At 39.1% G+C, this 12,832-nt stretch overlaps 1 protein-coding gene across 4 annotated transcripts in view; it reads right to left on the bottom strand.

The window, feature by feature from the left end:
• The window catches only part of dcaf6 (ddb1 and cul4 associated factor 6), a 236,811-nt gene that overhangs the window by 4,253 nt on the left and 219,726 nt on the right, over nt 1-12,832 (bottom strand). For all 4 annotated transcript variants that reach the window (XM_043700878.2, XM_043700880.2, XM_043700881.2 and 1 more), the window contains one exon: nt 1,672-1,760. In XM_043700878.2, coding sequence (XP_043556813.1) covers nt 1,672-1,760 — 89 coding nt within the window. The remainder of the gene's footprint in view (nt 1-1,671; nt 1,761-12,832) is intronic.

Raw genomic sequence — 12,832 nt, 5'->3', positions numbered from 1 at the left:
TTTTCAAGTCACATTTGTTACATTATAATAAGGACCAAGGGCTAGCTCCCATAGAACTTCAGCCCTCCTCATTCCGCTGCAGAGATTGTACCCTGTGCCCCCACATCTCCAGGCAACTAGAAGATAGAAGTGAGATACAGCAAATTATATTAATTTTTCTTTTGCTGTGCTCTATTGTTGTGCAACAGTTCACCATTTTTTTTGAAGAATAATTGAAATGCATAGCATTTTAACCCTTTAGTTAATAGGAATCCTATGATATTCACTTGAAATGTCAGGCTTTTTCAAAGTTTTAACTGCTAACTTTGGGGATGACATGCCATGTTCTTTTTTTAAACCCCTTAGCACTAGATGTGTTCTTCAGCTGCTCGCTGCCCTGCCTCACATTCTGAAGTGGTAGGTTCCATCTAGTGGCGAAACCTGGTCAGTGCAGATGGTCTTGGCTAGCATGTACCTGTGAGAAGGAGAAAGTGAGGTCTGCATATGCTGGAGATCAGAGCTGAAAATGTGTTGCTGGAAAAGCGCAGCAGGTCAGGCAGCATCCAGGGAACAGGAGAATCGATGTTTCGGGCCTGTGAGAAAGTGAGGACTGCATATGCTGGGGATCAGAGTCGAGAGTGTAGTGCTGAAAAAGCACAGCAGGTCAGGCCATCCGATGAGCATGAGAATTGACATTTCGGGCATAAGCCCTTCATCAGGAATCGTTATGCCCGAAATGTCGATTCTCCTGCTTATCGGATGTTGCCTGACCTGCTGTACTTTTCCAGCACTAGACTCTCGACTAGCATGTACCTGTGCTGACCAATGTCTGCCACTGAATGGAGACTGGTCATTCTAAAAGTACAAAGTCAGAAGTCACATGATACCAGGTTGTAGTCCAATGGGTTTATTTGAAATCACAAGCGTTTGGAGCACAGCCCCTTATCAGGTGTAGTGAGAGAGAAGCGCACAAAGACACAGGATTTATAGGCTGAGAGATCAAGGGCAGAGAGATCAAAAGATCATACAACTATTTTGAGTGGTGTGTCGAATAAGTAGTCTCTGCAAGTGATCTAGAATGTTAGACGGTATGAGTAAAATATCAACAGCTGAATAACAATCAAGGGGATGACCTAAAATGTAATTAAATGAGGCAGAGAGATAATTTTAAAAAATTAAAAATAAGGTGGAGATAAACTAAATGGCTGGAAGAATATATTAGGTTTAAGAGCTGCATGCTGAGGATCTAACCAAAGTAATAATTAGTTTGTACAGTTTTGGAATACTTAAAGAAGAATTTATCAATGTGACGGTGTAAAAACAGGATAGTAAGGAAGATTTTACAGATACAGAAGTGTGGTGGGGGTAACATGTAGCACGACATGAACCCAAGATCACAGTTGACGCCAGACAGGAATGTTCACTCCCAGTTGGGGAACACTTCAGCGGTCAAGGACATTCAGGTAAGTGTACCCAGAGTTGATCTTCAAGATACACAACACAGAATCACTGAGCAGAAACTGATAGCTAACTTCTGTGCCCATAAAGACAGGAATGTTTCATAGCTGTGAACGTATGATAATGGCCTAATTTACTTGACAGCCTGTTCTTAGAAACAGCTATACCCATTCTAAAATAGTATATATCTTAAAACTTTTATGTAATCAAACCTTACCCAAACTGATTGCATACCTCTTCTGCAAGTTTTCTGTCAAAAGTTGGTATTCCTTCTAAGGGTGTCCAGATCTTGACATCATAATCAATACCAGAAGATGCCAAAACTATGAAAACAGAAGTAATAATTATATACCAATGCAAACTCAGGCCACGAACAAAATTATGAAAATGAGTTATGGACTGGAGTTTCTTCAGTCAGCATCAGTGTGGACTTTTGTTATTGCTTTGTATTGAGTTTCTTTTATTCTTAGAGCTTAGTAGTCATATCTTTAGATATATAGATTGAAATTTGTGTTCTGTGCACATCATTGCTGCAATAGATGTTGGATAAATTCAAGTGATGTTAGGTGCAAGTAATGATGTGTTCAGAAGTGATGGAAAAAGCTCAAGCCATGAAAATACCTGGTGATTAAAAAGAATCAGTAAAGAGTGGATAACCTCAAGTAGGCTGTTAGCCTTTTAACCAGTAAAAAGGCTATACTTTTTTTGATTTGATTTATTATTGTCACATGTACAAAGATATAGTGAAAAGTATTGTTTTGTGTGCTAACCAGACTTATCAAACTTTACCTAAGTACACCAGGGTAATCAAACAGAATGCAGAATATAGTGTTACAACTACAGAAAAAGATCAACTCTCATATTAGAGGTCCATTCATAAGTCTGACAACAGTGAGAAAGAAGCTGTTCTTAAATCTGTTACTAAGTGTTTTCAAACCTTTGTATCTCCTGCCCAACGGAAGAGGGTGGAAGAGAATAACCAGGGTGGGAGGGGTCTTTGATTATGTTGGCTGCTGTCTCGAGGCAGCAGGAAGCATAGATGGAGTCAATGGAAGGAAAGTTATTTTCATGATAGACTGGACCTGCATGCACAACTGTTTGTAATTTCTTGCCATCTTGGGCACAACAGTTGTCATATCAAGCTGTGATGCATCTGGTTGGGATGATTTCTATGTTTTTTTTACTCATTCATGGAACGAGGGCATCACTGGCTGGGTCAGCATTTATTGCCCATTCCTAATTACCCAGAGTGCAATTAGGAAGTTAAGAGTCAACCACATTGCTGAGAGTCCGGAGTCATATGTAGGCCAGCCAAGGTAAGGTTGACAGTTTCCTTCCCTTAAGGACATTAGTGAACCAGATTGGTTTTCCGCCAATAATGGTTTCACAGTCATCATTAGATTCTTAATTCCAGACTTTTATTGAATTCAAATCCCATCATGTCATTGTGGGATTTGAACCCTGGTCGCTAGAACACTACCTGGGTCTCTGGGTCAAATTTCAGCAATAATACCACTACACCGTCACCTTCCCTAGGTGCATCCATAAAATTTGATAAGAGTCAGGTGAAAAACCTAATCAACCTGAACAGACATGATAATGGCAACCTTTTGGAGCAGGTGGGATTTGAACATAACCCTTCTAAATCAGAGGTAGGACAAGTACCATTCAGCTGCAAGAGCCTTATAAACTTGTTCTGCCTTACCAAGTAGCTTTGAAATGCGTACAAGGGCATATTAATACCATTAAGTGGCTACTGTTGATAAATAAATTGCAGGGCAGCACCAGATCAATGTATAACCTTTGTTTTGAGCTTTGTGAAGGATTCCACAAAGTTAACAAGGAAGCCTGAATCTGGTAGCCTCTGAATGACAATGACATAAACCAAGTTTAAAGTATTACTGTGGATAAGTTGTTTGGTAATTACTGAAAAATCAGATAATTAGAGAGGGTTTTTTTTTAAAACCAAATATGGCACAGTGCTACTCTGGGAAGAGTGTTTAAAAATGGAACTGTAAAGCTTATTACACATCATCACCAAGACGACTGTAGACAGGTCTTTAATCACAAACCGAAGGTAAAGGCCAATGTTTCAAAATGAATAACTGCTGATAACTGCCCTTTGGTAATTATTATGATTTTGTCCTTTTTGTGGAAAATTGAATGAGTTCTGTGAAGCTTGTGAAAATGCTTTTGCACCTGTGCAGCTTCGTAGCTATGGAGAGCTTTTAGAATCACTACAGAATCCCTACAGTGTGGAAACAGGCTCTTCGGCCCAACAGGTCCACACTAACCTGCTGAAGAATATCCCACCAAAACCTATTCCCCTACCCTTTTACTCTATACTTACTCCTAACTGACACATCCCTGGACACTATGGGGAATTTAACATGGCCAATTCACCAAACCTGCACACATCTTTGGATTGTGGGAGGAAACCGGAGTATCTGGAGGAAACCCACACAAACCTCGGGGAGAATGTGCAAACTCCACACAGACAATCACCTGAGGTTGGAATGGAACCCAGGTCCGTGGTGTTGTGAGGCTGCAGTGCTAACCACTGAGTCACCATGCCTAAATTAGCTCTCCCAATTTAATCTCCAATTGTCTGTAGTTTTATAAGTAAACCAAAGCAAAAGCAAATTTGATGGGAAGAATTGTTTAATGTTGAAAAGTTTCAGGGCATTTAAGGGAAGGGTTTGCTTGTAAATGGTAATACATTATCAGTTCAACAAACCAATGACAATCAAAATAGCCCTTATTGATAACAGTTTATTGTTTTATGCAGATTTTTAAAAAAACATTACTCAGACATGGGCATGACTGGCCAGCTAGCAGTTATTGCCCATTCCTAGTTGTCCTTGAGAAGGTGGTGATGAGCTATCTCCTTGAACTGCTGCACTCCATGTGCTGTATTGTAGGGAATTGCTATTGGGGGAGAATTCCAGGATTTTGACAGGATGACAGTGAAGGTACGGCAATATATTTCCAAGTCAGGATATAGTGTGGCTTGGAGCAGAACTTGCAAGTGGTGATGTTCCGATGTACCTGCTGCCCTAGTCCTTCAAGATGGAAGTAGGTTTGGAAAAACCGTCTAAAGATCCTTGGTGAATTTCTGCAGTGCATCTTGCAGATAGTATACACTGCTGTTTCTGAGTGTCAGTGGTGAAGGGAGTGGTGCTTGTGGATATGGTGTCAGTCAGGCCGACTGCTTTGTCCTGGATGGTGTCAAGTTTTTTTCAGTATTGTTGCATCTGCACTCAGTCAGGCAAGTGGTATTCATCAATGTTCTGACCTGTCCTTGTAGATGATGGACATGCTTTGGAAAGTCAAGAGGTGAAATACTCGCTGCAGTATTCCGAGCCTCTGACCTGCACTTATATCCATTGTATTTATATGCAAGTTGAGTTCAGTTTCTGGTTAATGATAACCCCCAGGACGTTGACAGCGGAAGCTCCAGTGATGGTAATGCCATTGAATGTCAAGGGTTGGTGATTAGATCATCACTTATTGGGGATGGTCATTGCCCAGCATTTATGTGGTCTGAATGTCACTTGCCACTTTTCACCCAAGCTGGATGTTGTCTAGATCTAGTTGCATTTAAACATGGATTGCTGAAGAGTCATAAATACTGAATCTGACCAACTATGTGAATTCCTTAGTCCATGTTCATAAACAAGTATACAGGCCTTCAAAAGAACAACCAATTTACTCACTTCATGATGACTCCCAGGATCAGATATGTCAGTTCAATAACAAAGGCTCCCTAAGTCATCAATGAAATGCAACACTCCCTCGTGAACTGTGCCTTCTATATCGAAATTAAATGTAACATGCCTCTAACAGTTCCTTTCATTTTTATACTGCCTTTAATACAGAAAAACATCCAAAAAGTTTACTTAGTAACAGATCTAGTCATCCATTATAAATAAGGAAATTCTACAATATTTAATATATTTACATAAATACAAAAATATCCCACAAATTCAAAGACAGATCCCAAGGCCAACACTTTTGACCCTGAAGCATGTCCAGCTTCTTTCAGATTGCCCTGGAAGGAGAAGGCATCTCAAAATTAGAACAATTGACAAAACATGCTGTCTTGTGCTGCCACTTTGTAGTAAACACGAGTGGTATTCTCCAGTAACAGGTTGCTGCCATGAAGCCAAAAAGACATTCTGCTACCACACAAGTAGGGGTTTCAGTGACTATGTGGACAGTTAAATCAATTTAACTGACTGCAGTCAGGCAATATGATAACCAATTGTGCCTCACTTTAGGAGAACGTGAGGACTGTAGATGCTGGAGATCAGAATCGAGCGTGTGGTGCTGAAAAAGCACAACACGTCAGACAGCATCCGAGGAGCTGGAGAACCAATGTTTTGGGCCTAAGTTCTTCATCAGGAATGCCTCATTTTAGCAATGTTAATGTCTGTACTACCAAGAAATTACTTAAATGCCAAACTAGAAAACTATCAAAAGCCCAACAGTTTTAGGGTAGCTAAGCCTCATGTAGCCAGGCCTCTACTGTCAGAAGACAACACATCAGACTACGAATATTTCAGAGGGATATGTTCGCAATAAATCAATATATACCTGTCAATAACACTAAATAATTTCTATTTGCATATTTTTGTATGGAAAACAGTCAGTACCTGAACAGATTATCTCTATAATTAACCTATACAAGTTGTACTTTTTACTCCATACTTGCTTTCCAGAAACATAATGATATAGCAGACAGAAGAACAATTACATCTCCAGTTTCTCTCGCTCTCCAAATCATCAAGTTCCCTTTTGTCCAAAATGTTCTAGTACCGTTCAGATTCTCCTCTCTTTCCTCATTAGTCTCAGAAAAATTTCCCACAACTTGGGGCCAGAGAAACTAGAGTGCTCACTAGCCATAGACTTCTGCTACTCAAAATAGCCCTGCCTTATTACTGTCTACTGTGCTAACGATAATACCACCTGTATTTATATTGTAACTTTTGATGGAAATAACAATGAAGAAATTAATACCATTCTGCACAAGGAAATATCAGGCTAGATGATTAAACATTTGGTCAAAGAGGTACATTTTAAGAAGTGCTTTAAGGCAGGAAGGACAACTTTCAAAATAAAGTCTAACTGAAAAAAATAAAGCTTTTTGAAATTTGTGATCTAGCTTTTTTTCAAATATTTATAAGAACACTTTGTAGATAGAGAAACTGAAGGAAAACATTGTAGCAACTGGAAACAACAAATGGTGGAGTTCAGTGAATCAGACAGCATCCATGGAGAGACAGCAAGCTGCCATTTCAAATCATCTACACTCGAAATGTTAGCTTGCTCTCTCTCCATGAATGCCGTCTACCCGCTGTGATCTCCAGCATTTGTTCCTTTCAGTACAGTTTCCAGCATCTGCAGTAATTTGCTCCTACATCAATGAATGAAACATCAATTCATTATGGGAAGCTGCGTACAATCAAAAAGACCTTTTGACTTATCTGACTTAATGAAGTATAATACAGAAATCTCAACAGAGCTGTTACATAATAAATATACATAAAAGTAGTGAATCAAATATCACAATAAGTGTGCACCATATTTTATAGAAACAAAACTTATGTAGCACCTTTAAAACAATAAAACATCTCAAGGTGCTTCACAAGAGTTTTATCAAACAAAATATGACGCTGAACCACATAAGGAGATCAGAGGACCAAAGACTAAAGGCTTGGTAAAAGAGAGATGTTTAAGGAATGTCTTTAAGAATGAAAGTGAGATAAAGGGGTGGAGGGTTGTACAGAGGGAATTCCAGAGCTTGGGGCCTAGCCAACTGAAGATATGGTAACTAATTATTGAGTAATTATAGTCAGGAATGCATAAAAGTGCAGAGTTAGAAAAGTGCAAGTGTTTCCAATGCTTCAGAGGCTGGAACAGATTATAGGGACATGGAAGAAAAGACCATGGTGGGAACTGAAAACAAGGATAAGAATTTGAAAATCATAAGTTGCTTGACCAGAAGACAGTATAAATTGTCAAGCATAGCAGTTTAGGCAGCATCCGAGGAGCAGTAAAATCAACATTTCGGGCAAAGGCCTTTCATCAGGAACAGGATTGGAATAGTCAAATCAAGAGATGAATGGACGGTTCAGCAGCAGATACTGAATCAGGGCAAAGTTGCGTGACATTAGAGAGGTGAAAATAAGGTAGTTTTAGTGATGACGCAAATATGTAGCCAGAAACTCGCTGTCAAATATGGCAGCAAGGCTGAAACAGATTGGCTTAATTCCAGACTGTTGCCAAGGACAGGGATGAAGTTGGTGGATACAGAATTTGGAGTAATGACTGAGCAGAAGGCTTCAGTTTTCTCAATATTTAATTGGAGGAAATTTGTGCTTACTCAATATTGCATGTCAGATAATTTAACAAAAGAAGTGAAGGCATCAAGAAAAGTGATGGTGAGGCAGAGGTGGACATCAAGAGTGCACACATCAAAACTAATTCCACATTTGCAGATTATGTCCCTGAGGAACCGTTGTCAGCTGACCTACACTGATGGTGGACATGCAGTAAATTGGATCTGTTGGGAATGGGTAACTTCACATCGTACATGTTTGCTGATGACTAAAGAGACCAATCTACAAGATGAAGGTCCTGCCACTACAGCCGCGGTGTCAGTGTCATTAGACTGCTGTAATTGTTGTTAAAGTAGATGACAAATAGGAGGGAGACACCATTGGTACCAGGGCAGATGTAGGAAGAGGAGCCAACAAAGATGTGTCTGTGATTACAATTAGAATGATAAGAATGGAACCAGCTAACAGTAGCTCCACTCAGGTGAATGACAGTAGAAAAAGTGTTGGAGGAAGATAGTGTGATCAACAGTGTCAAAGACTACAGACAGTTCAAGGAGGATGAGGGGAAAGTATACCATCATAACAATCGCACGTGTTATGACACAGAGGTGAATCCCTCTGTTAATTGAGCCAAACACCCAGAAAAGCTCGCCTCGCCTCGTAATCTGTTAAAATAGGAGTGACATAGAACTCCCAAATTCCATTATTTAAAGAAAATAACAATTTTTTTAAACTCTAGATGTGAACATTAAACAACTATTCACAACTCTAAACTCCCCTTCTCTTAACTGCTGACTATCTGCATCCAACTCTATAACAATATACTGTTCCAATAAGACACTTGTTAAAATTATACCAACTTAATTTCAAAACCACACAGCCACTGTCTTCTTTTGTATGTTTCTTCTTCTGGCTGAGGATCTTTCTGGGTCATCTTTGTTTTTATTGCCAGTATGTTTCATATAAAAAGATACCTTTGATTGAGTGTTTCCTAATTCCCTGGAGAACAAGATGTTAGCTCTCCATGCATTTCTGTCTTGACAGCAGTTGCTTTATGGCCAATTTTCAAAATGTCTGCATTTTATGCCCCTTCAACATCTGATTGTCTCATTGGTTCAGTGTTGGCAAAACAATAAATTCAACACAATTGGGTTTTAGTATCCTGGGGCATAATTTAATCTGATTGATTAAATTTGAATTGTTGTCAAAACAGCAACCAAAACTCAGGTATCCATTTCACAGCCAATTGTTACATATTTTCAATTTTGCAGTACAATGTCGGACTGCCATCTAGTCATATACACAGATGCTTGTAATCTCAGTTCACAACAGCATTCACTCTCTCTTAAAGGTACAGTACACATCTTCAACTTTATAACACATGGATTGCTGTGACAGTTTTGAGCTATTTCAGTTGTGAACTTTTTTGGTACTCCAACACAAGTGGAAACTTTATTGGAGGGATTCAACCACAGAATTCCAGGAAAGATGGAGATGGATGGCGACAACATGGTCAAACATTTTTGGAGAGGAAAAGGAGGTGAAATCAGGTGAGACCAGCCGCACCTTGTTGGATGACTGTAAAAATGGCTGGAAGACTGACTAATAGTCTAATCAACAGTGTCAAAGGCTGCAGACAGTTTGAGAAGGATGAAGGGGAAAATGCTATTGCAATTACCTCTTCAAGTGTTGTCCTTTTTTAAATCTGTTGTTATTGCCCATCTTCTCAAAACACTAAACCCTTGACCCACAATCAATGCAAACTACCATTTCCATCTCTAACCTCCCTTTCCTCTCCAAAGTCCTTGATCATGTTGTTGCCTCCTAAATGGTAAATCATTGCTAAACTGCCTCCAACACAATTAAATCCTTCCTTAAATAAGGTAAGCAGTACTATACACAGTACTCCAATGTGGTTTCATAATCTTCCTAACGTTGTATTTAATTTCCCGAAGGATAATGATAATATTTTATTAGCTTTCCTAAATACTTATGGTACCTGGACACTAACCATTTGTGATTCATGCATGAGGACTCAAAGATCCCCCTGATTCTCAGGGCTCTGATTCTCATTTAGACAATATGCTGTTTTACTGTTCCTGCCAAAAGGAACAATTTCAGATGTTCCCAAAATTACAGTCCATTTTCCACAGCTTTGTCCCTCACTTAACCTATTCGTATTTTACTGTAGCCTCTTTATCTACATTCCATAGCTAGCTTTCCTTCCTCTCTACGTTATCAGCAAATTTAAAAATCACACAACACCAGGTTATAATGCATAGTTAGCTACCTGACAAAGGAGCAGCGCTCCAAAAGCTTGTACTTCCAAATAAACTTGCTGGACTATAATTTGGTGTTGTCCACCTCAGTGAACTTTGTCCACCTCAGTGCAACACCCGCACCTCCACAACATGATCTGCAAATTTGGCATCGTACCTTCCATCTGTTCATCCAGGTCATTGATACAAATTTTAAACAGTTGAGGTTGCAGCACCAGTTACTGTGGCACACTACATTCTTGAGAATCTAAGAAAGACCCATTTATGCCTACACTCTGCTTCCTGTTAGCTAGCTAATCCTCTATTCATGCCAAGATGTCACCCCAAGATGTTACTCTCTGGAATAACTTTGACGTGGCATCTTATTAAATGCCTTCTGGAAATCCAAGTGCAGTACATTCAGCTTTCCCTTTTATCTACATGTTTTTTTGTCAAAGGACACCAAAAGATAGGTCAATCATAATTTATTTTTCGATAAACTTTGTTAAATCTGCCTGATTAGTTCAATATTACTGAAGTGGCCTGCTGCAATGTTTTTGATGATAGAAGCTATCATTCCAAGACAGATTAAGGATGAGCCCCAGCAGGACGCAGGTGCTCGTTAGCCCACAGCTCCAACAATCTACTCAGTACTACTTCGTTGGTGTTGTGTTTTTTTCTTAATTCCTCCCCCGCTTGCAATTTCAGATTTATTCCTGCCTTTTGGATGTTACTTATATTCTTTACAGTGAAGACCAATGCAAAATACCTGTTCAATTAATGTGGTTTTCCTTATTTTCATTTTTAATCTTCCAGTATCACTTTTTACAGGATCAACACTTAATTTGTTAACTTTTTCCTTCTTTTAATATGTGTAGAAACTCTTACAACTGTTTTTATATTTCTGGTTACTTTTGTTCCATACTCTCTTTTTCTCTCCCCGCTTATTAGTTTTTCAGTCATTCTTTGATTTTTTTTAAGTTCTGTGCAACCTTCTGACCTGTCACCTTCCTTTGTGCAATTATGTTTTTCTTTCAATTTGATACTATCTTTAGCCTTTTTAGTTAATCACAGATATTGGATCTGTCCCTACTAATTTTCCTCACTCATTGGAATGTATGTATTCTCTGTGCATTCTAAAATATTCCCTCAAATATCTGCCACGACATCTCTATTGGCCTATTTTTAAATTAATTTGCAAATTAATTTTTGTCAGGTTTGCTTTCAATGTCTCAATTTCATTACTTAAATTTTCAAATGTTTTGGACCCACTCCACTATCCCTCAAACCGAACATAATATTCATTGATATTATGGTCACTGTTACTTAAGGGCACCTTCAATATTAGGTCAATAATTAATCCTATCCCATTACACAATACCACGTCTAGTATAGTCTGCTCTCTGGTTAGCTCCAGAACATACTATTCCAAAAAACAATCCCGCGAACATTGGTTAAAAAAAAAATCTACCCTTGTCTGTCTGATTTACCCTGTCTATATGTAGATTAAAACTCCATATGGTTATCGGAAAAGCTCTCATTATTTCTTCTTTTATCCTCCATCTTACTGTGTGGTGACCATTATAGAGTCTGTACAATACTCTCACAAGTGTTGTCTTTATCATTTCTTATTTATACCCAAACTATTCCCACATCACGGCTTCCAAACTTTGATCATCCCTCTCTATTATGCTAATAGCATAATTACATAACACAGCTATCTCTTCACTTCTTCCTAGTTTCTGTCATTCTTAAATGTCTGCATCCTTCAAGATTCAGGTTTTAATCCATATCATCCTGCAGTTATACCTGTTGGCAGATCATACTAATTCATTTCTATTTACACTCTCAGTTTATCTATATTACTTTGAATGCTATGTGCACTGATACAGAGCCTGTAGTTTTAGTCTTTTACCTTTTTAAAAATAAATTCTAGCCCTATCTGTCGGTTGACTCTCAGATTGGTAATAACTATCCCTTCTTGTCTGTTTATCATTTTCCATATCAATAACTATTTCTCTTTTGCCTTGACTCAGCTCTTGAACATTTGAAATGCTCATGCCCGAAACGTCAATTCTCCTGCTCCTTGGATCCTGCCTGACCTGCTGCGCTTTTCCAGCAACACATTTTCAGCTCTGATCTCCAGCATCTGCAGTCCTCACTTTCTCCTCAGCTCTTGATTCACCATATCTTACTGAATTTGATCCCTTGGCCTCCACTATTTCATTTAAAATCCTTTACTTTCCTCTTTATGCAGTTGGCAGGAACACCAGCCTCAGTATGTTTCAAGTGGAGCATCAGTACAATCTGAACAATACAGACCCTTCTTTTCCTAGTACTGCTACCAGGGTGCCATGAAGTGCAGCCTACTCTCTCACACCACGTTTGAATCATGCAATCATCTGTCTAATCCGATTTGTCCCAAGCCTATGTGGCTCAGGTAATAATGCAGAGATTATGACCGTTGAGGCTCTGCTTCTTAATTTGGTGCTTAGCTCTTCATGAGTGTGCAGAACCTCCTCCTTTGTCCTGTCCATGTCATTAGCAACTGCATGAACCACAATGATAGGATCCTTCCCCTCCCAATTTCTCTCCAGCCCTGAGCAGAACTATTAGGCAAGCAAAATAGCCATTTGGACTCTCAGTCTTTGATGCAAAGAAAACTGTCAATCCCATGAGTATACAGTCCCATACTACTACTACATGCCTTTTTATTCATCCCCAGGTAAAAACAAGGACTGCAGATGCTGGAAACCAGAGTCTAGATTAGAGTGGTGCTGAAAAAGCACAGCAGGT

This window comes from Chiloscyllium plagiosum, unplaced genomic scaffold (assembly GCF_037043375.1).
Source record: "Chiloscyllium plagiosum isolate Xiang-an unplaced genomic scaffold, Cpla_swu_hap1 HiC_scaffold_12, whole genome shotgun sequence".
Taxonomy (NCBI): domain Eukaryota; kingdom Metazoa; phylum Chordata; class Chondrichthyes; order Orectolobiformes; family Hemiscylliidae; genus Chiloscyllium; species Chiloscyllium plagiosum.
Note: the sequence above shows the minus strand (reverse complement) of the source record. Positions and strands in the feature narration are given on the sequence as shown.